The sequence below is a fragment of the Juglans microcarpa x Juglans regia genome, chromosome 5D, assembly GCF_004785595.1.
Source record: "Juglans microcarpa x Juglans regia isolate MS1-56 chromosome 5D, Jm3101_v1.0, whole genome shotgun sequence".
Lineage (NCBI taxonomy): Eukaryota > Viridiplantae > Streptophyta > Magnoliopsida > Fagales > Juglandaceae > Juglans > Juglans microcarpa x Juglans regia.
The window spans coordinates 17,431,206-17,455,929 of NC_054602.1; the positions used below are offsets into that span (position 1 = coordinate 17,431,206).

At 35.6% G+C, this 24,724-nt stretch overlaps 1 protein-coding gene across 2 annotated transcripts; it reads left to right on the forward strand.

The window, feature by feature from the left end:
• The first annotated feature begins 4,313 nt into the window (after positions 1–4,313).
• LOC121264855 (CBBY-like protein) lies at positions 4,314–20,331 on the forward strand. 2 transcript variants are annotated; one of them, XM_041168167.1, is made up of 11 exons: positions 4,314–4,665; positions 5,393–5,442; positions 5,593–5,656; positions 6,403–6,451; positions 6,569–6,637; positions 7,710–7,771; positions 9,812–9,892; positions 16,755–16,909; positions 17,017–17,101; positions 17,843–17,986; positions 20,004–20,331. In XM_041168167.1, exons 1-11 carry the CDS (start codon positions 4,406–4,408, stop codon positions 20,104–20,106), a joined length of 1,122 nt encoding a protein of 373 aa, XP_041024101.1. In that variant the 5' UTR covers positions 4,314–4,405; the 3' UTR covers positions 20,107–20,331. The 2 variants fall into 2 exon arrangements, with proteins under 2 accessions (XP_041024101.1, XP_041024102.1); XM_041168168.1 differs by having other exon boundaries at positions 4,320–4,665; positions 17,923–17,986.
• Positions 20,332–24,724: the final 4,393 nt, after the last annotated feature.

Here is a 24,724-nt window from a genome sequence, read left to right on the forward strand (position 1 = left end):
TCATACAATTAGAGTAGTCATTTTGGTGTAAGGAAGATTTTAGATATGTTTCATGAATATTTGTGGGAGAATTGTTTGTCATTCATTGAGTTTACATATAATTGGAGTATTTATGCTACTACTCAATTTTCACATTTTGAAATTATTTATAGACTTAATCCACTTACTTCTTTAGATTTAATGCATTTACCAGTTAATGAGAGGAGTATCTTGGATGGACTATTCCAAATTCTTGAACAAATTAATGATAATGCATATCAAATGGATCTTGCAGGTAAGTATCATGTTTCTGCTATTTTCAATTTTACTAACCTTTTTTCCTTTGATCCAGGTGGAGATTCACGGTCGAATCCTTTTGAGGAGAGGGGGAATGATGGGCACCAACATGGACCTAGTCTTAAAGATCCTTTGCAAGTTTCAGATGGGTTAATTACAAGGTCAAGAGCCAAAAAGATCAAGGGGGTAATACAAAAATTGATGCAATCCACTTGGGACGAGTTTAGCAAGTGCCCAACATTCAAGATGGGCTTGAAGGATAAAGATCCAGTTTTGATTTATTTGATAAGCTATGGAAGAAGGCAACAACATGATTTAAAGGTTTTGAGCTCTTGAAGGATTTCAACTTGTTTAATTCATTTAAAGGACTTATTTTATTAGTTTAGAATAACTGAGTTTATTATGTGAAGGATTTAAGGAGGGGCCTATGTAAGGGCATGTTGGGAAAGTTATTATTTTATTGAACTAGGGTTAGGGTTTACTGTAGTGAGTACTGTAGCTGCACTGTAGATGCGATACTATTCACACAAGGGACATTTTATTGAACTAGGGTTAGGGTTTTACTGTAGTAAGTATTGTAGCCGCACTGTAGAAGAGACACTATTCACGCAGGGGTATTTTTGGAAGATAGGGATTTATTTTGGCTAAGGTTTGATTAGGTTTTGCTTTAAATACTCTTTGTTATCAGTTTATAAAATTTGATGAATTTATTCATTGTGAGTTGAGTTTATCTCCTCTTGTTCTTAAGTGAACTTTTAAACTTATCAAAGGTAAATCACAACTTTTGTAACGTTCCTCGTTGTAATTTAGGTTCTTGAGACGGGTTTTTTAACGGGTCTAGATTTTAATATAATCTAGGTTCTTGAAATGAGTTCTCAATTGGTCTAAATTCTCCATCCATTGACTTGATTTGGCCTTTCTTGAGTGAGTTTTCAAATTGATCGTGGGTTCAAAAAATTTAATTTCTACGAGTTCATATCACTCAAGTTCCAAGTGACACGAAACATCATCAATTGTTTAGATGTTCTCATTGTGCGTCAATTTCTAACTCATTGTTGCCCAAGAGTTAGGTAGCGAGCATATCATCGCCTAGACTTGTTGCTCATCAATCAGATTGTTTCCAGCCACCTCGAGTTCACGGATCATGGATGACATCACTTTAAGATGTTGCTTTATTGTGTGTTCAAAGCGCCTCTTGGTAGGAATCAAACCTCATGATCGACCCACACAACCTCATGGTAGAAGTTCTCCTGAAATTCACTTTAGTGCTTGTCACATACTCTAAGCAGTGTTGTACTCTTCGAACTCACCAATAAGATCGTTATGCATACTACTTAACATAGTAAAGCGCGCACATCAATCATTCTTCAGCCCATTCTCAAAAGTCTAGTGCTCCTTTCGGTGTTGTTTTGAGTTTCCTTTCTCAAGTTCAATCAGAGATTGAGTTAAGGTCTTTAAGACCTCCTACTCATTCAAGACATATTGGATCTTACAATGCCAAATATTATAGTTTTTCCCATAGTTCAAGTCGGTAATAATACTCTTGAATGTTGTTTCACTAAAAAAAGGCACAAATAAGATATTACACACATCTTAAAAAAATTTCCGCGTCAATCTAAGTTACAAGAGAAAAATAATTTAGAAATAAATATGGGCTTGGCTGTTTTATTAAAACCAGCCCATGATCCGTTTTGAACATAGATGGCCCAAGAGGGTCATTGTCTTCCTCGATTTGGGACTGTTCATATGAAGAGTAAATGTATCCTAAAGAAATAGCAACGCCAGAGCAGCCGCCACTACCATGAGTTGCTGCATCTTGGCGTTGATTCGGGTTGAATGAGCACTTATTGGTTCACGCAGCACCACAGTGTGCTCCACACTCAATGGTGCGGTCCTAGCCATTTAGTGTGTGCTCCATGGTTGCTCCATGAGTCTATGCGTCTTCATCCTCTCTTTTTTTTTTTTTTAATTAACAAAACAAACAGAGGCTCAACAAATGTATATTAAAGAAAGACTCATATGAACAGATGTATATCAAGCAGAGGCTCAACAAAAAACGTCCATCCATGATCAGAAATTTCACGCGCAAAAAAAAAAAAATAAAATAAAATAAAATAAAAACATGGTGATATACCATACTGCTCAACAAAGAGAGGATGAATCTCATGAACGTAAATATAAGCTGGAATATGAGCAATGCCTAGCTCTCAATAAATATACACAGCAACAAAAAATAGGCATGCTTATATCATGAACAAAACATAGGTTTTATCTCACTAGGAACAACAAATCTAGCTCTGATATCAATGTTAGATCTCCTAAAAAACATTCATAGTGGAAGGGGAAATACCTCAAGGTAAGTTTTTGTAGTTGTTCCACGAGTGAATTTAGCGTACAAATCTCCGATTGGTCTAAGTTTGTCTCTACACGGTGCTTGAATGTGCTACGGAGATACACTAGAGACACTCAAAATTCCCACAACCTAGATGTTTTTTCACAAAGAATATGTCTTTGAAAGGACTTTGCAAAAAACTAAAAATCGTCACCAATCTAGAAATGAGGATTGATTTTAAATCAGTCCTCATTTGGTAACTAACGGCTTGGCCTTGAAGGAAAAAGGATGGAGGGGCATGCCCCTGAGGACTTCCCTCTCCTTTATTACACTCTTACCAATTAGAAAAGGCTATGGAAGTCAAAGCTCCATGCTTCTCACAAGTTATTACTTTCGAAAGTAGCATGTCGAATCCTATTGGCATCTGTTACAAGTGCATCGCACCAAGCTCCATCTTAAAGGATCTTTGCCTGCGTTTTGCCATATGGTTCCCAAGTCTCATTATTATCTATTCTTGTGTAGGAAAATATTATAAACTACACCATCATCCCATTCTTATTCCATTACTATGAGATAACATTATCCATCAACCTTTAAATTTCATTTTAAAAGAAATAAGAGATGATTTGAGGGCGATGGAAAGTGATACATTTATAAAAATAAGATGAAAATAGGATAGTAGTACCACCTCTTTTTATAATACATGCGAGAAGTGCTATAGTCACAACCAGATCACACAAAAATAAACTTACAAATTGATACGGATTCATATGATACGTTAGATATATTTTATAATAAAAGTAATTTTATAATCTCACGTATCATATTAAGTCACGTCAATTCATAAATTTATTTTTATGAGATTTTGTTATAACTAAAGCATTTCTCAATTTATTTTATTATGAGATAAATAAACATGGACAATGCTAGAGGGATCGAGTATAATGTCCCCACATTGTACCGATAAGTGTAAATGCACTTTTTAATTTTTTAATTTTCTTTCAAACATCTTTAAACATTTTTAAAAATATAAATTTACTAATAGTCATTTCTTTAATCATTAAGTAAAAAGAAATATTGCTCAAAATGGGATACCATTCTATCATTTTTCAGTAAGAAAAATTATACTCATTATCTTCACACTACACACTATACATAATTTTTTTATTTTTTTTTTCTTTTACTAAATGTATGGTGTATGAATAATGAATAGAAAAAAATCAATTAATTTAGAAAGAATAAAACAAAAAAAATATAGTATATGGGAATGATGAATAGAAAAACTCAATTCATAAACGTTCATTTTGATGGTTATGCTGCTTTGAAAGGTGAAATGGTCCTTTAGGTCCTGTTTGGATTTAAAGATGAACTCATCTCATTATTATAATTTTTTTAAATTATTACGTAAAATATAATAAACAATTCAATTTTTTTAAATTTCAAAATAATAATATTATTAAAAAATAATATTATAATAATATTTTATTTAATTCATCTAAAATTATTTCATCTTATCTATTTCATCTAAAAAAATTCTATACATCATATTACCATCTCACTTTCATTCTATTAAGTAAAATGTGATATATTTATCATTATTAAATAATTATTTATTATATGTTTATTTATTATCTAATAATAATAAATGTACCGTATACTATTTAATATAATCAAAATAGAAAGTGAGGATAGCATTACTTTTAACTATCCAAACCAGCCCTTAAACAACAAAACCTCACATAAGCTAGTGTGGCAGACTGGGTGCTCGGCTGTTGATTATAAGACTAGACAACTGCCATGGATTCCGCTTCTTGTTCAATTCTTGACGCTCTGCGCCTTAATAGCACCGTTACCAATTATGGCAACAAGAAATATCGGTACTCCTACACGCCCAGAAACCCATTTTCGGTTCTTCCATTTTCCTCCACTTTCCCGGGCATCCCCGCTTCGACCGGAAAATTTTTGCACTTCAATCGGTTTCTTGCTTTCTGCTCAACTTCCCGCTCTGAAAACCAGAGCCGATCTCTGGAACTTGCTATTCTTCTGGAAGTTGATGGGTACTGATATTCATGTTTTAGTATTTGCTCATTATTTTTATGTAAATTTTGTTATTGTTCCTTTCCGATGCTATCTTCCTGCCTATTTGATGCTTCCTCGTTATATTTGCTTCTAAAATAGCCTTTCTTTTCTAGTATGATGTGAACTTACTGGGTATTTTAGCACAGGGAGTTGAGCAAATGAGTGAATTTTTTTAGTATGATTATTCGGCCGTGTTCTGATATTAATACGTGATAGCTTTTATGGTTTCATTTTGATTTTTTCTAGCGACCATCTGCTGTTGCCAGGTTTTGTGTTTCACTTAATGGGTGATCATTATTTGTAGATCTTTATCTTTTTCTATTCTGTTTCCAATTTTATTGACTTGTGCTTACTTCTATCTTGGTTTATGTCTTTTCGATGTCGCAATACGTAGTTCTTTATTTTTACTTTTACTTTGGCTAAATAAGGTAATCTCTATTTTCTTTCCTTTATCTGAGGTTTTTTTTTTTTTTTTTCTTCTCATTTTTAACTATTTTTTTTAGCGTGGTTATGCTATCTATATTACCTTCACCTTAATGTGAAATATTACGGCCCTAAATTCCTCCTGTTCCTACAACTTTAGTCTTCAATAATTCTGAAGTACTTGAATGTTTTCTTTATTCATTATACTAATGTGTGCTATACATTGATTTCCTTTGTTTTTTTTTTTTTTTTTTAATGTTAATTCATTTAAATTTCTTGAAGGGTTATGATGGATGCTTATCATCTGGGTAATCGCCAAGCCTTCAACGTAGGTGCGGTAGATGCAATAATTATATGCATATTGCACAAAATCATCAAATTTGAATTTCCAGTGACCATATTCTATAATTAGTTGAAAATATATGTTTCGTGAGTTTAATCTTCTTTTTTCCTGTCCGTCTTTTCCTTTTTGATGCTGTCAGCATTTCAAAAGCTTGGCCTTGACTGTGCAAACTGGAGTGAACCTGTCTATTTAGACCTTGCAAGGTGTGAATCTCATTTAATAATGTATTCTTTTTTTTTAATCATTTAATAATGTATTATTGTAATTTTTTTTCATGGATTTATTCATATATGTGGAGACTAGAATCATTTTGGAACATGAGATTGTTACTACCTGAGTCATTTACAACGAACTGACTTGTAATTGTTTCAATTCTAGTTCTCATCACCACATCTCACTTTAACTCTTAGCTTTTGGTGTATGTACATTCATAATAACATATACAACCTAGTTCCATCAATGCCATTAGGCTCACACTATTAAGGATATAATATAAATAATAAAATCTGTCTTTTCCCATCAGCTTAAACTTTTGGGACAAGTGGTAATTTCACATGATATTAGAGTAGAGATTCTGAGTTCGAATCATGACTCTACACTCCACCCCATTAATTAAATATTTTACGTATTAGGCCAATCCTTGAGGGGGTGGCCTACACGTGAGGGTGAGTTTAAGGATATAATATAAATAATTAAATCTACATCTTCCCATCAACTTAAGTTTTTGGAGCAAGCGTTGATGCCATACATGCTGCATTTCAAGTTTTGGGTTAAATGACCTGTCCTTAGATGCCAGTTATTTTTTGTTCTTCACATTAGCTTTTTTTTTATGGTGACTAGAAAATTTATTTTAGAATTTGTAAAAGAATTGGGTGGTATCTTGATGAATTCTCATAGATGATAGATGTTGATATAGTTTGTTGTAATGTATTCTGAGATTACTTTCCAGGAAGTGTTCTGGAGATGAGGAAAGGATGCTAAACGTGTATTTTAACCGGGTGAGTTATTTTTTTCCTTGTAATGTTGAAGAATGAAAAGCTTATGGGTAGCTGTCTGGACGTGCATGTACTGCATCATTTAATTGGTTTGCCTGATTACCTCTCACCTTACTGCAGATTGGTTGGCCTACATCATTGCCCACAAATGAGAAGGGATCATTCATAAAGAGTGTTCTCCGAGAAAAGGTTTTCATTTTGCTTTGATCTAGTTGCATTTTACATTCACTAGATGGCTTGTATCTTCAAGTTCCAATCCTACTGTGTTGATCATTGGATAGCTTTTTTCATTTTATGAGTTACAAACAAAACAGAGCTTAGAGACTGTTATTAGATCATTAATTTGTTAATACCAAGAAACCTTGATATATTGGTTCAAAGGATGTACTAATAGGATGAATTTTCTTTTAGGTCTCACTAGGACCTTCCTTCAGTTGGAGTTTTTAAGAGAAATGATTTGTGCAAGGACGAGTTGCACAGAAATTACAAAGACCAAGACAAAAAAAAAAAAAAAAGTATTGAACAGCAAATTTTTTCCTCTAATTGCCCCTTTGTAATCTTATGCATAACTGATGCGAAGTACCTTATTCCAATCCCTATTGCTTGAAAAGAACTCAGTTTTGAACTATGATATGGACAAGGAGGCTCTGATACTCATTGATATGGTAGAAGATGTGGATAACAGTAAAGGACTAAGCAAGACTATACCCCATTGATTCATTCTACCCAATTTCCATCAGAATGGCAATTCTTATGCACCCAGATGACTTTATTCAAGTGCCCCTATTTTTATACCATAAAAATCTGGATGAAATATGTTGAGTTTTGTACATTCGACTTAACTTTGTGACTTCAACAAAGTTGTTTCCAATTCTACCGGTTGCATAGTAGCTCATAATATTTGCTTAAATCAAGTAATTTTACCGAACTGTGCATATAAGTTTGAAGTTCCTCTCTCTCTCTCTCTCTCTCTCTCTCTCTCTCCCTCCCCAACTATCAGATATGCTTTTTGTGTTTTCTTTAATTTACAATTACAAATGCTGTATCATTCTTAATCCAAATCTACCTTTACATTAAAATTATTGTTTAGAAAAGTGCTCTCTGTCCTTACGTTAAAATCTTGTTTGGATTGTTTATGTGTGTCACCAACTCATTTTTAGTTTCACTAGGTTGATAATTCTATTATTTAACTTCGCTTTTTGAGAATGAGAATGCTCTCTTATTGAGATAAGCTGCTTAACAACTGGATAATTGTTGGCAGAAAACTGCGTTGGATAATTTTGTGATGTCAAAAAGTTTACCTTTACGACCTGGAGTTGAAGAGTGAGTTGTCTCATCCTGTTTAAATGAAATATATGTATCTGATGACTAGTTTGTATTATCTAAAGTTTAGCTACTGGTTCAAAATTAAAGGTCTTTATTAATGATTGTATTAGACCTTTGTAATTCATCAATACAGTTGGTTTACCAAACAAGTGACTTTTTATTTTGAATGCCTATTTCCTACTTATATATGTCTGTATTTTGTGCTATGCAATATAGAAATCAAATCAATATCTGGAGGAAATATGCTTTACCTTGTGCACCAGTAGCTCAAAACCCTCAATATGTGATCATTCCAATCCAATTATAGGCTCCACATCAAGCACACAGGGCTGAATGATTGTATGAAGGAGAATACCACAAACTTTGATTAAGGCCATGTTTGGGAAGTGAGATGAGATTATCTCAAAATTCTAATAATTTTCTTCCCAAACATCACTCAAAACAAAAAAAAATAAAAACTTTTCATTTTCAAATTTTCAACTTTTTCACCTAATCATTACAAATTTTAATATTATTTTTGTTTTAAAATTTGATAAAGATGTATTTTTTTGTGTTTTGTTTTCAACTTTTTCTCTCTCATTTCCCAAAATCCAATAAAACACATTAACCCAAACCATTTCACTACTATTTACAAACCATTTCACTACTATTCACAGATTTCTCATCTCATTTCATTACCCAAACATGCCCTAATTAACTATAGCCCTCAAATTTTGTTCATGTACTTATTTACTACTTTCAGTTTTGAATACAAAGTCCACTTTCAGTTACCTCTAATCAATATATAGTTTTGGATTCTAAAGCTTGTTTTGTTCCTGAATATGATAAATGATGAAAGAACCTTCACATATAAATTTACGATCTAATCTTTGATTATAAAAGGAAAATACATCCTTATTCCTTTAATTTGCTATGTTTGTCAAGTTAATATCAATTTTCTTGGTTAAATCTTGTATTTAATCAAGTTGGTAAATTATCTCCCTTTTCGAACTTTTTGGCGGTTAGAATGCTGTAATATGTATCCCTTATAGAAGTTTATTCTAGAAGCCTTAGATAAGTGTCCGCACCAACCGTTATTGTCCTACAATTTTGTAAGCTTTTCTTCTACAATTCATTATACTCCATTATGAGTACTTATAAAAAAAAAATTATATTCCATTATGAGTAACATTGGCCTTGATCTAGCAACTAATGGTATAGAGGAGCTCCCTGACTGTTTCTAGGGAAGAGGATGGCATTTACCACATGTTCTAAGCAAGACAATTAAAACTTTAGTCCAAGGGATTAAAAAAACATTTCCCCCGTCCTCATCAGTTTTATTTGTAACCCTGGACAAGATCCTCTCTTTTCAAGAGTAGCATATTTCAGTAATTTCCATGGGTAAAAATATTAACTTTTGCAATCTTGCGTATACCCAATTTAAGAGGCTATGCTAGTCTGCTGATAACAAAGGGAAAAAAATCTATTCCAGCATTAAGCAGGTTGGATTTGGGTGGAATCTTTTTGGTAATAATATATCACACAGGCCCATCAAAGTTTCCTTGGGTAATAACTCTAAACTTCCATGAATCGTTTTCGTTCTTGTTCTTATTTGTCCTCTTCCTTTTTCCATATTTCTTCTGTTCTGAATACTTTTTGACAGAGGAGATGATAGTGAATTATTCAAGATAATGAAGCTAAAGATCGCAGCTCTTGCAATTGTCAGTACTAGAGAATTGACAGGAAATTAAGCTGCTTTCAATATTCCCTGGATGAATCTAAAATCTGTCAGAAATTATTGCTTTCTTTTTGTTAGTTCTTCCACGCATAATTTTACAGGCTTAATGCCTACAAGGTACTTAGGAACTTGAGCTAAGCTAAGAGAAATCTTTTATTGAGTTAGGACTTGAAATAGACACCTGAAATATATCTTGCGTTGTTGATAGCTTTGGTACTTCTTTTCCTTTCTACCAGTGATTTTTGTTTTCTTGTTCATGTAAGCTTAGTTGATCTTAATCATAAAAGGTTAAATCCTTCACATATTATCTCTATTTGCAGTTTTATAGATGATGCGTATAATGAAGGAATACCTGTGGTCATACTAACAGCATACAGTAAAAGTGGGGATAAGGTTGCCGGGTACGCTCTATTATTTGCCAGATTTATGCTGTATTACAAATGGAAATATGATTAATAATAAACAGAAACTAATAAAATTAAACAGATTAATTCTGGCTCTTGAATGATGTCACAGCAAAACATGTTTACCTAATTTGGGTAGATCTGGTGATGGGGTTGAGCTTTTCAATTAGCACAAAGCTAAAAATCTCAAATGAATATTGTTGGATTGTGATTTGATATGGATCAGATTTAGGGTTTACTATGGGCAGTTCTTCAGCCAAAAAGCTCAAATGAACATGGTCGAGCTTCTCCTTATATCTAGTAGTTTTTTTCTGGTCTCGGATTGATTGAGGTAGACGACATGCTTTTCAGCCATGCTCATTCTGAGCTGTCTCTCTTTTCTATTCTCATCGAAGAGGGCAAGATTGAGTTTGAAAGGAGACCACTGGGATATGTTTGATGCAAGAATATGTTTAAAGTATCAATCACAGATATTTTACAATTTTTGTTTCTATCCAAGTATTTATTTGAAATTCTTGTCTATATATATATATATATATATATATATATATCCATGGAATCCTCTAGAGAGACATTGACTCTTGTACAATCATTTGTTTGCTTTCTTTTCAAAGAACAGGATTAGGATTAGGATTGCTCTCTATCTCCTTAAATCTAGTAGTTTTTAAAGGATTCAATGCAGATCTTAGGGATATTGAATGGTTGTTAATTGATCTTAGGTTAGAGTGTTTTAGAGGGTTGATCGGTGATGAGCTGCAAATATTATCTCCAAGCATAGAAGCAGTCATGTTGTATACAAGGATAAATCCAAGGTCATTTCCACAGGGACAATGATATTCATGCACAGCAGAAATGTAATGAGTTGTGTTTTGTGGAGATTTTGATTGTAAAAGAGCTGTTTATACAGCTAAGGAGAGAAAAAACAAAGAAAATGTTTATGTACAGATGTGGTATATACTAATGAAGAGGATGGTTTTGATTTTGGGTGAAAGAGGTTGAAAATTAAGTAGAAGTGGTTCTCTGGTTGCTTGTCGAATAAAAAGAAGTGAGAAAAAGGAATATCAGTAAAATAGATGCAAGAAATTAGAAGTTGCAGAAAATCAACACCTATGAAGCAATGTATCAAACACCTGGACTACGGGTATGTCTCCTCCTATTCCAAACTCTGATTGATTCTTCCGACTCTATTACTCAATTGTCAATCCATTCCAAGCATTAACAATCGGAAAATGAAGGAATTAAACCCAGATTTCGCCAATCCTAAGTATCTTTAGAATGCAAATGAATTTACCATGAAGCACCAACCATGAGAAATCTTGAAAAGATTACCAAGATTCTGCTGTGCCTTGCGTCAACAGCAGAACAAGAGTCTCTGGCTTTACTTTTCTCAAAAAATCAACTTGCAAAACAATAGAATGGAATTTACCATACTGAAATTCCTTTAATCAGTAGTTTGAAACAAAAGAATTCATAACCCGTAGCTCAAGCTAAAAGCTTAGCTTTCCATGGTCTTTACAGAATTCGAATCAAACTCCAGAACAACCATAGCAGAAAGTAAAGGCAGCGAAATTGAAGAAAAGATGAAAACTGAAAAAAAACACTAGTCGTCCACCAGAATGGCCCTGCCTTCTGATATATCACCCCCCCTTTTCCTCCTTTCTCCCTCTTCTCACACACATCCTCTTGTCCAGCTGGCGTAACAGAGTTTACCCCTTCCTTGCTGACGTCCAGAACCTTCTACTCATTCTCCCTTCATCCTCCATTTTGCACTCAGCAGATGTGTACTGAGTTGGACTGTGTCAAATTCGTGTGTAACCTGCTTGCACATTACTTTGAGCCTAAAACCAGTACATATTTATCAAGCCCATAAGACCTAGCCCAATTCAATCACTTTAAACCCAAAATGCCCCTATTTGCCCACTCACATAACAACTGCTAATTTGTATCATAAATCCCTGTCTAACATCTATAACCTGCTCCACAAAGCCATTTAATTATGCAAAAATCAACAGTTTTTATCATTAATCAATCGGTCAGTTTAGAGTTTGGATCATGGTTACAAATCCTACCATCCAGTTCTGTCCCCTTTTTTGGATGATTGCAATGAATGTGTTAGATACGAAGCTTTGCTGGAGGAATTAGGAAATATAATAAATTGATATCTGCTCAACATACAATATTTATGTAAACAAATGATTCATTCAAATTCATGCCACGGAGCTTTTTAAGTTGGTCATCTTTTGTGTTTCAGCATCAAATTTGTTATGACAAAGTAAGTTCTGTATGAACAAAAGTAGAGAAAAACCAATATCACTCCCATGTGTAGCACTGTTCTTGCTAAATCACATTATCGCTACCATGGTAATTTTATTGACTAACGTGGATTTAGATTATGCTGATGATCTTAGGTAACTCTGGTTGCCACAATAAACAATTATCACTCTTGCTGTAAACTCTACAATAGCCTTCTAACTGATAGGACAACCAGTAGCACTGTGCTTGTTAAACACTAAACACACATACGACTTATCCTTAAAATGAAATAGAATCCACTTTACACGTTGCAACTGATCTTTTCCAGGACTACTTGTGTATCTTGGTGATATTGACAGGATGTGAAAGGTTAGACGTACTGCAAGCTACAACATTTGTAATACCCTGAATTGAGAATAAGAGGGCAGTGAATGAGATCCCACATTGCTTGCTTGGAAAGGAGAAGTCTGTGCCTTTTACAATGATTCCACGAGACTCCAATTGTAACGTTGACTAGTCTTTTTGGAGTATAGGCTTAGATGTCATTTGGGATTTCCTTCGGTCATTACAGATGGTATTATGGAATGACCTGACAAGGATGTCAGGGATTTAAGGTGGGGGAGATTGTGAATCACAGATAGAGTATAGGGAAGGTAGCGAGTGGGATCTCTAATTGCTTGGAAGGAAGATATTCTTGCCGTTATAATGATTCCAATGGAATGCAATTGTAACTTTGACTAGTCCTTTTCGAATATAAGCTCAGATATGGTTTGGGCTTTCCTTAGGTCATCACAGCATTACATAATACTACCAACTGCATTAGCATGGGGAATGTGAAACACGTTCATTTCTCCTCCTAACTCTTTTAGAGATGAATTGGCTAACAACCTGAAGTGTATAGTAAATAGTTAGTGAATTATTTATTTATTTTTTTTTTGATAAGTAATCGATAATATTATAAATAGAGATAGGCAAAAACCCAAGTACACAAGATGGATACAGGAGATAAAACCTATCTAGGTCAACGAAAGGGAAGCTAAGAAGTCATGTACATTCAGGCCATTAAAATCTATAGCAATGGCCCATAACATTAAAGTACGGAAAAGTAAAGCTCTAAGTTCCCCCGGCGACCGCTCCTTGTTTTCAAAAGTCCTATCATTGCGCTCTTGCCAGATACACCACATGATACAGATCGGGATCATTTTCCACACCTCCTTAATTTGTTGAATGCCTCTCGGGAGTGTCCAACTGGCCAACAGATCAACCACAGTTTCTGGCATCACGAAGGGTAACTCTACTCGACTGAAAACTTCCACCCACAAGGCTCTCGTTATCTCGCAATGTAACAATAGATGATCCACTGTCTCACCTGATCTCTTACACAAGCAACACCAGTCTATTATAACTAACCGTCGCTTCCTCAGGTTGTCAATGGTCAGAATCTTCCCCCATGCTGCTGTCCATGTAAAGAAAACCGCTTTCGGAGGCGCCTTATTTCTCCAAAGTCTCTTCCACGGGAACTGAATGGTTGTGGTGTGGGAAAGAGACTTATAGAAGGATCTAACAGAGAAGATGCCCTTACCCGTCGGGTTCCACCATAAGCTGTCAGCTTGCTGTCTATTCGGCTTCACAGAATATATGAGGCTGAAAAAGGCTTCAAAAATGTCTACTTCCCAATCTTGTGCCGCTCTACTAAATGTCACGTTCCACTGCACATGATCCCCTGATATAATCATGAGGTCCTCAATGGATGCTTCCTGGTTGCGAGCCACACGAAAAACAGCTGGAAATGCCTCCTTTAGGGCCTCACTCCCACACCAAATGTCCTCCCAAAACTTAATACGGGATCCCCTCCCCAACACCATTTTAGAATGAGTAATAAAGTCCCCCCACCCGCGCCTAATGTGTTTCCATATCCCCACTCCACTTGCCCCAATTACCTCTTTTGTGCACCAGCCCCCCCATAAGCTTCCATGTTTATAATCAATCACCAGTTTCCATAGAGCTCCGGTTTCCAAATTATACCGCCATAACCACTTCCCAAGCAAAGCCCGATTTAATGTTCTCAAATTCTTTATGCCCAACCCACCTGACGAGATTGGTCTACACACCTTGTCCCAGCTAACTAAATGAAATTTGAATTCATCCCCTATCCCACTCCATAGGAAATCACGATACAGTTTCTCAATCCGAGCCGCTACACTGACAGGCAATTGAAACAAAGATAGAAAGTACGTAGGTAAGTTAGAAAGGGTACTCTTAATGAGAGTAACCCGGCCACCTTTCGACAAATACAATCTCTTCCATCCTGCCAATTTTTTTCCTATCTTTTCAATAACAGAATCCCAAATGGATGAGGCCATAGCAACAGCCCCCAAAGGTAATCCCAAATAGGTAATGGGAAGAGAAGCTATCTTACACCCAAGAATGCTAGCTAACTGCCTAGTATTGCTCACATTCCCCACTGGTACTAATTCTGACTTGTCAAAATTAATTTTCAGGCCTGACGCTGCTTCAAAGCATAATAACAGAGCCTTCAATGTCCTCAACTGGTTGTGATCAGCCTCACAAAATAAAAGGGTGTCATCTGCAAATAGTAAGTGAGACAAAATAATAATACCCCTATTGGGGTCACCAATCGGAAAACCAGCCACCAACCCATGCGTGACCACCGCCGATATCATCCTACTCAATGCCTCCATAACGATAACAAAAAGGAGTGGGGACAGAGGATCTCCTTGTCTGAGACCTCGAGAGCTGCTAAAGAAGCCAGTCGGACAGCCATTTATCAAGACTGAAAATCTGGCCGTAGAGATACACCACCTGATCCAAGTACACCATCTCACCCCAAAGCCACATCTACCCAGCACATACAAGAGGAAATCCCAGTTTACATGGTCATATGCCTTCTCCATATCTAATTTGCACAGAATCCCTGTAGATCCAGCCTTCAATCTGCTATCTAGTCCTTCATTAGCAATAAGAACTGAATCCAAGATTTGTCGCCCCTTAACAAAAGCATTTTGTGTTTTCGTGATAATCTTCCCCAGAACCACCCCCAATCTGTTAGCCAGAACCTTTGAAATAATTTTATACACTCCATTCACCAGGCTGATGGGTCGAAAATCCATAATCTCCACCGCCCCCATCTTCTTAGGGATCAACGCAATAAAAGTAGCATTTATGCTTTTCTCAAACTTCCCAACCAATGAAACTTCCTGAAACACATTCATTAAATCTACTTTCACCACTTCCCAACAAGAGTGGAAAAAGCCCATCGAGAAACCATCTGGACCGGGAGCTTTATCTTTGACCATACGTCTCACTACCTCATACACTTCCCCTTCTTCAAAGGGCCTCTCTAACCACGCCGCTTCTTGAGGCTCAATCGTATCAAAACCAAGGCCATCCATCTTTGGCCTCCATCCCTCTCTTTCTGTAAGTAGTTGTTCATAGAAATCCACCACATGTTCACTAATCACAGGGGCCTCCTTACACACCATACCATTTATATTCAACATTTCAATGGTATTATTTCTTCTTATGGGAGTTGGCAACTCTATGGAAGAACTTTGTACTCCGATCCCCTTCTTTCAGCCACAATGCTCTCGACTTCTGGCGCCAAGAAATCTCTTCTAATGATAGTACTCTCTCTAATTCTGAAACCAACTCAGTCTTCCTCAATATTTCCTGCGGTACGAGAGCTCTAACTTCAAGTATACACTCGAGCTGTTGTAATTCATCCACCATGCGTTTCTTACGCTCCCCTAAATCTCCAAAGGAGTGTATGTTCCAAAGCTTAAGGTCATTTTTCAAAGCTTTCAGTTTACTGGCTAAAATGAAATAGGGGTTACCATAAAACTGATAAGATGACCACCATTGCCTCACCTTATCCACAAAACCTTCACTTTTCAGCCACATGTTTTCAAACTTAAAATAACGGCGCCCACTTCGAATGCCCCCACAATCCAATAAGATAGGAAAATGATCTGAGCAAAGATGAGGCATTCTCTTTTGGCACACCTCCGGATAGTGCACCTCCCATTCCGGTGAGATGAGAAATCTGTGCAACCGGGACCATGTCTGATTAGGGAACTGCTGTAGGAGCCTCTCAATATCTTTCCTGAGATAGATACAACTTGCATGCTTGTTAGTCCCTCTAAACTGCAAACTTGAAATCCTCTTAGCTATATCAAAATGTTTCATCTCAAACTCACCACTAAGTTTGGCCTTTAGTTTTTCAATTGGTGTTTCTTTACTGGACTGCCGTTTAGAGAAAGGACTTGGATTTAGGCTTAGGATCAGCTCATCAGGGACTCAAGTTAACTCAGGCTTGAGTGATATTGGTGGAAGCTGGGTAGTATTATAGTTGCATTTCCCTTTATTTGGTGTAGTGGATATTTGTTTCTTGTTATTTACCCCCAAAAAGGAAAAAGGAGAAGAAAAATAAAAACAGAAAGGATATTTGTACCATATGTCAAAGTGCAAGGACTTCTCTTTTAAAGAAACTCTTGGTTTAAATTTATATATTGCTGATCATTGTTGCTTGCTTTGTGGTTCAATGGATGGAACGTGAGCAAGCTAATATTTCTTCTCCTTTTGTTAGATCAATTATTGAAAAGCTTGGTCATGAAAGAGTTTCAAAAGTAAAGATAGTTGGGAATGAGGAAGTTAAACAGAGTCTTTATGGCCAACTTATTACTAACAAGGGATTATACTGGGGTGTGGATGAGGAACTTGCCCAGGAAGCAATAAAGGCAGGTAAAGTCTTAATCCCTAGTTGATTTGCAAGTTTTCTTCAATGGTATACCATTTTCAAGTGCAGAAGGTTGGGTACTAAAGGGCACTTTTCTTGTTTTCTTGGCCAGCTTTGGCTGAGAAACAAAAAATAGCAGAGGATGTTGCTTCCATACTGAAGCTGAGTGTAGAGATTGATACAAGTTCATCTGAAAGGTAGCTCATTTTCTTTGTGTGGATGTGTGTATAGTTAAATTTTTTCCACTATCTGTTGCTCTGAGCTAGTTCTTTTTGTCCTGTTTTCTACATTGTTCTCCATGATCTGTTGCTGTCAGCTAGTTCTTTGTGTGAGTGCGTGCGTGTGTGTGTGTTTGTGTTTATTTATATAGTTTATGTTCTCCAAAATCTGTTGCAGTCAGTTCTTTTTGTCATAAACAGTCAGCAAATGGATGGTAGAATTGTAATATGATATACTGGCTAGTCCTGATATTGGTCAGCTTGTTTAAGAGCGGTTGTTCATGGTGATTGATGAAGCTTGATAGTAATGACGGCCAATGCACTTGGGCATTCAGCAGAAAACCTTCAAGCCAAAGACACACAGTTTGTGTCATATATATATATATATATATATATGTACATTATTTCTCTTCTTTTTCTTTATAAATAGTTATAACAATCATTTATCGGTCCAAAATTGAAAGCCAGACTGCCAAAAGGTTTTTGCATGGTTTTCCCAATCGCTCAATCTTTACTTCGAGATATAGTTAGAGTTGCTCATTTGTGGTTTCTCTGAAGCAAATTCAATGGACCAACCATTAGGATCAGCAAATTGTGTATCTGCAAAATAGTGTTTTGTGAGTCATACGCACTTTTGCATTTGATAGCTCATTTAATAATCATATATAGTGTTTTTTCTGGTTGCCCTAAGTTTGATCTGATATCGGGAGAATTATCCAGCTTAGAGAAAACTGTAGCTGCATTGCGTGCTGGGGCAGAATATGCAGAAGTACCTTTCAAAAATTGTGTCCTCATTGCGGGAAGCCAATCGGGAGTTTCTGGAGCTGATCAAATAGGCATGCCATGCATTGTTCTACGGAGCAGGTAAAGGCCCGTTTCTACATTTACCAATCTGAATTTGTGCTTTCTGGTCTTTTTTTTTTAATAGTGTTTTGCTGCTAACTAAGTGTTAACTCTTGTATACCCCTTGTGTACTTGGGCTATGCCTATTCTTATTAATATAATCTTTTACTTCTAAAAAAAAAAAAAAGAAAAAAAAAATTGCTGAGGATGATGTTTCCACTGTCATTAGCACGTCGACACACAATCTCATAAGAATTTAAGGTCCATGAAGAATGTGCTCCTCCTACATAGCCCCCATATGACTTCTCAATCTTGTCTGGCAGTAGCCAAGGTCCTTTAGACCAGATGGCATAAGGCCTGGTCTCCAAATGGGAGAATCAAGTTCGAAACACCACCACATACCCCCCCCCCCGGGGCGGGCACCACCCCCGATATAAAAAAAAAAATATATTGTCTGACAGTAATGTGCTGCAATTGCTAATCTGTTCTCGAGTCTTGCTCAATTCAATATTTTCTTTATAAGTAATGTAATCTTAATAGAAAGGCACAGAGGGCGTAGCCCTCATATACTAGAAATATACAAGAGAACCCTATTCAGAATAAAAAGAAAAACAGCAATTCAAAAACTCTGAAGGCTAGAAATATTACAGTATCATGAGGTACTATTCATGTATGAAGGGTGTTGAGGACAATCTTTGTCATCTTCACCACCAAAGCTTCATTATCTTTAAAGGTTTATGTAGTTTTCTCTCTCCAAATGCACCGCATTTGGCATAAAGGAGCCAACCTACGTACTACGAAAACTTTACCATGTGCCTGCTTTCCTCTCTAGCTCACGAATAACACTATCACCCTTCTATGCCTAACCCAATCAAACATCAAACCCCTTGAATAGCTAACAGCATAAATCTCTTTATCAATATTTGTTTTAAAAGAGAATATGATAATTCATCTACCATGGAGTTTGATTTGTAATCACAACATGATCTGAAAAATAGAAAAATAAAAACATACCTAGACTAAAAACCAACTTGAATTACAGGACTGCTTTTGCTTCAACCTCATTTTCAATAACTATTTTTCACTGTTTTCCCATCAAATATACAATTTGATTCATTAATGTGCAAAATAAAATGAAGTGGAGACAAGATTGAGAATTAACATGGGAACTAATATCAGTTGCTTATGAAAAATAATAATTAAGTGCCACTGGCCACGGAGAAACAACACTAGAGGAAAGAGATTTCTTTTTAACCTGGCTTGACCTATTCAATAAACATGTTGGTGTTTGACTTTTGGAATCCTTACATGTATTATGATGAAAATTATGCCGACAAAACCAATTTATTTACATTCGTGTATGGTTTTTATGTGTTAATAAATGCTGCAAAATTCTGCAGGGTGATTAACCTTACAACCTGTAGTTGTGGAAAATGATTAGTATAACCAGTTGTGCATGAATAGCACTTTTTATTTGAGGTCATGTACTAGTTCATTGTTGTGGCCAACATTTTTCATGACGTGAGAGTTTGTGATGGCTCTGTGTTATATATATATATATATATATATATATATATATATATATATATATGCATCGGGTATCCAGGAACAAAGTCCCGAATTAGCCCCGAGGGTGCACAAGCCCTCAGTAAGGAATTTTCTGCAAGTGGACCTCGGGTAACTCAAGGGGAAATTCCCCAAGTTCGATGGCCCCAAAAGTGTGAATATTTAGTTTCGAATCTAGGACGTCCAATGTATACAGCTCCCCCAGGACCGCTATGCCACCCCTTAGACTCACCATGGGTTATACTAATCATTTTCCATAACTACAGGCTGCCAAACCCTATGTCAAACTCTATGTTGCCGACCCCACATTGGAATTACTTACTACTCCTTTTAACGTTACTCAAATGGTCCCAATATGCTACAATTTGCTATATGTTGCTATAATTTTGATCAGTAACTATGTTGCTATCTTATTCCTTCAATTGTTTTTACTTGTAAAAAGAAAAAATTCCTTAAATTGTTTTTCTTCTAGTTTGACCTCTAGAGCGGAGTTCCCTTCTGCAAAAGCTATGATGGATGGGTTTGGAGGTGCAGATCTGACAGTCTCAAAACTATGCCAGAAGAGATGGTCATGAGAGTCATGTTTGTTTTTGTGACGTGAGTCATTCATCTAGGCTGTTTTTTTTTTATTTTTTGTCTCCCAAGAGTGATGAATCTGACATCATTTCTCAAACAGAGGTGTTGAGGCTGAAAGTATGTCATTCAGTTCTATCTTAATCCGGATTCCTGTTGGTTTACTCTCCTCACTACCTTTGTTAAGAGCATTTGTTAAAAAATGTTGTGGATAGGTCAACGTTGTTCTGCAGAGCTTTCCCAACAATTTCAGCACCTTCCATGCACAGCTCACAATAGATATTATTGCACCAAAACCTGGGACTTTATCATTACACTAATTATGTCCCAAGATTTAGGTGCTCTTCTAGCAGAATTGTTAATGCTAATCCCATAAAGGCATAAATACTGTCAACTAAGAGAATCTGGATTCTGGATGCCATCACTGTGAAACACATAGAGGGTCAAAAAGGGACAGAGCAATAGAGGATTTGAACTATGAACTCTCAGGCTACGTTTGGATGTTGAACTGAGTTGAGTTGAATTAAGATGATAAAATATAGTTAAAATATTATTTTTTAATATTATTATTACTTTGGAATTTAGAAAAGTTGAATTATTTATTATATTTTGTGTTAGAATTTGAAAAAAATGTAATGATGAGTTGAGTTTGGTTTAGTTTCTAAACATACTCATGTCTCATATCAGCAACCTGCATTGTTCCCAGCTCTGCTGCAAATGCACTTCCCAAACGCCCTAGAACAACTATTGATGTGACCAAGTTATGCGTTACAATGATAGAGTTTTAGTAGTTACAATTTACAAGTCGGCTACTTATTGTAGAATCCATTACAGTATCTTGTTAATAGTATATTTGATGCAATAATAAATAAGCTTGTAAATACATTTTTCTAATTAAAAATCAGTTTAATATATCACATCAACAATGTCTTGAGGCAGATGCATAGAAACAAAAAATCTATTTTCATGTCTTAGCAATAGAGCACACAATCTCGTCGGTGGCACTGGCACTGGCACAGGCACAGGCATGAAGAAGTTATGCGTTTGAGGTCTTTATAGTAAGCCGATTGCATTTAGATGAAAAGTTAGTTGCATAGTTAGTGTAAAATCACTATTTGTCCCCAAAGGTTAGACGGATGGAAAGATGTAGATTAAATTATTTATATTTTTATCCTAACACGTTTTCTTCAAATTAGGATTTGAACTAAGCGCCCCATGTCTAATACATTGTAAAGTCACTACTTTAAACTAATAGGAAGAGATATATTTAATTATTTATATTTTGTTTTAACAGTAAGTGCACCGTCATGTTTGGGAGTCAAAAGTTCCTCAGAATTTTTCTATACTCAATGGTCAATCCAGGTATCTTTTCAAGTGTGAATGGTAATTCGTCTTCATTACTTCGGAATCAGTCACAACACTACAGTAAGTTAAACAACCCAACGTGATACACACATGAAAAGGGGGCTCCCAAAAATATTAGAGAACTAGCTAGGGGAGTGCGTATCACATGAAAAGGGGGCTCCCAAAAATATTAGATAACTAGCTAGGGGAGTGTAATGGGGCCGTGCCCCCTGCCAGCCCATCTCACCTCGCCCCATGTGTGTGTAAACCAAAACGAAGTTATTTTGTTCTATTCCTAAAACTCCGCCCTTCCTGACTCTTCCATCTCTCTTAGCTCTCTCACCTTTCTCTCTTGCACCCACACGCATTGACCTCTCTCTCTTTCTCTCTCTCACACTCTTGCAGTCGCCTCACATTGTCGCCCTAGTCGAGTTTGTGTGTCTCTCTCCTATGTTCTGTAATGAGGACCTTAAATTAATTTTGCGTTTTACAATGGTTGTTTTAGATTGGACTATGGACGATGAGACTCATGAATAGATTTGGAGGATGGAGTTGTGATTTGTGTGTTGTGGAGAGATTTGTGTGAATTTGTGATATAAATCTAGAGTTTCAATCCAATTCCCCCCCCCCCCCACCTCTGTGTCTCGACTCACTCTCTCAAGCCTCTCTATCTCTCTCAGACCCTCTCTCTTTGCCTCTCTCACTCATCGTCGCCGCAACTAACTGCTGTGGTTGTCAAAACCCTTTTTCACTCCATCTCACCTTGTAGTAGTAAGTATCTCGAACTCAAAACCCTAAGTTGAAATTCTAATATATGTTTGTTTTATTTTTCACAATGGAGGATGGGATTGTTTTAATGGAGGATAGGGTTGTGTTTTGGATGCTATAGAGTTTGATTTTTGGTTGTTTGAATTTCAATGTTTGAACATATTGTTTTGGAAAAAATTTAGGGTTTCAATCCGAACCCTTAAAAGATTAAAACCCTAAATTAGTTCAAAGGTTCAAATTGAACCCTTAGATGATTTTAGGGTGTCAAATTTGAGACTCTGAATAATTTAGGGGTTCAATCTGAACCCTAACCTAATTTAGGGTTTCAGATTGAATTTCTAAATTAATTTAGGGTTTCAATTCAAACCTCTAATTGAAGTTAGGATTTCGGATTGATAACTTAAATTGGGTTAGGGGCTCATAATGAAACCCCTAACCTAATTTAGGGTTTCAAATTGAATTTCTAAATTAATTTAGGGTTTCAATTCAAACCTCTAATTGAAGTTAGGATTTCGGATTGATAACCTAAATTGGGTTAGGGGCTCATAATGAAACCCCTAACCTAATTTAGGGTTTCAGATTGAATTTCTAAATTAATTTAGGGCTTCAATTCAAAACTCTAATTGAAGTTAGGATTTCGGATTGATAACCTAAATTGGGTTAGGGGCTCATAATGAAACCCCTAACCTAATTTAGGGTTTCAGATTGAATTTCTAAATTAATTTAGGGCTTCAATTCAAAACTCTAATTGAAGTTAGGATTTCGGATTGATAACCTAAATTGGGTTAGGGTCTCATAATGAAACCCCTAACCTAATTTATTTTGAGGTTTCAATTTTGAAATCCCATATTGTAGAGATAGCCTGTAGTATTTTGGTTATCTTTATTTCTATCATAGTCTCAAAGTCCACATTTAGCATCGGGGGCGTATATTAGATCCATTTTGGAGTTAATTGTCTTTTACCGATGTAGAGGCTTTGATTTGCATTCAAAATTGGACTAAAGAGAAGTCAATTTAGGTTTGGAAGGTGGTAGGCTTTGCAAAGAGCTATGAGGAGGAGGGTATTGATCATCTTGAAAGCAATAATCACTCTTATTTCATTACTTTACTTTTGCTTATAATATTTTGTGCTTAATTTATTTGACAAACTTAATTTCAAATTTAATTATTTTAAGGACAATTTCGAAAAAAGAGACTCAATCTCAATCTACATCAGCTGTAATTTGACTTTGATACATTATTGGTTTGTTAACTTTGTTAATTAATTTATTATAATTTGTACATATGTTATTATTTTTCCCTAATTGACTTTCTTTTCTTGTTGAGACATCATATTATTCATATCCTCTCTTTTTTTTTTTTTTTTTTTGGTTTTTTTTTTTTTTTTTAGGTTTTATGGTGTCACTTGGAGTTGGCAAATGCTTGCTTGTTGCTACATGTTGTTACCTTTATTTATTTATTTTAATGTATTTCAATTGTTGTAACATTATTTTTCATTCAAGCTATTTGACAATTTGTAATATTTTTAGATTAATTTATAATAATTTTAGATTAATGTGTAATAGTTCTACTTGTAATATATTAGAATTATTAGTTAACAACTTTTTTAGGTTTATTTATATTTAGAGATAACATTTAACTTAATTTTTTATATATTTAATTTCAATTGAAGTGAAAACAGGTTTTGTGGTCCAAAAAATAACTCAGAAATAGGTTCTGGACCCAATGGGCCCATTGAGGCCCACGGGTGGGCACTCACCCAAGCTGGACGAGGCCGGGACCGGGGCCCAAATTGCCTCCCACCCATGTGGGGGCGGACCCAATCATAGGACTGCATAAAAAAAAATTACTATTGAAGGTGGCCCTTACCTTGGGCTTTGGGCCGAAAGGGGGAAACGGAGTGGACCATATCGGTCTATTTCCTCCTCCTCCTCCTTTTTTATTTTTTTAACTTGGTGGAACTTAATTTGGGATCTTTCACTTCTCTATCTGTAAGTTTGAATGTTTAGTAATATTAGTTGTTTAAAAAAAAAAAATAAAAGAAAAAAGATAGATGGAGGGTCACGTTGATATCCTTGATGATCGAACATTTTTTAGTATTATTATTCATTACTTTTTCACTACTATTCATAGATTATCTTAACATCCAAACAGATTATCTTAACATCCATACGTAATCTTAATATTGACAAATTTCTCTCTTTTTTCGCTTTATTTTCCTGCATCTTCTAAGGAAGCAAAAAGAGCATTCAAAAATGAGTTTTAATACAATGGAGACAAGCTGGAATATGGCTACATATAAGAGAGACACAGAGCACTCGAATTGATTGAAGAGGACAACATGCAAATCAAGATCGGCTAAGGTTGAGTTTTTTCTCTTTTTCTTTTTCTTTTTCTTTTTCTTTTTCAAAAGGGGCCTCAATCCTGTACTAGAATGCTGACCTGTTAGCCTTTTATTGACCAGCTTTACACCAAGATCGGATTCAAACACAACTATGTAATAATGCT

Excerpts from the sequence above, each read along its gene's own strand:
- LOC121264855 (XM_041168167.1), top strand. The coding sequence starts at position 4,406 with ATGGATTCCGCTTCTTGTTCAATTCTTGACGCTCTGCGCCTTAATAGC. Across the intron at positions 5,443-5,592 it reads TCGCCAAGCCTTCAACGTAG|CATTTCAAAAGCTTGGCCTT; the intron begins GTGCGGTAGATG and ends TGATGCTGTCAG. Across the intron at positions 7,772-9,811 it reads TTACGACCTGGAGTTGAAGA|TTTTATAGATGATGCGTATA; the intron begins GTGAGTTGTCTC and ends CTCTATTTGCAG.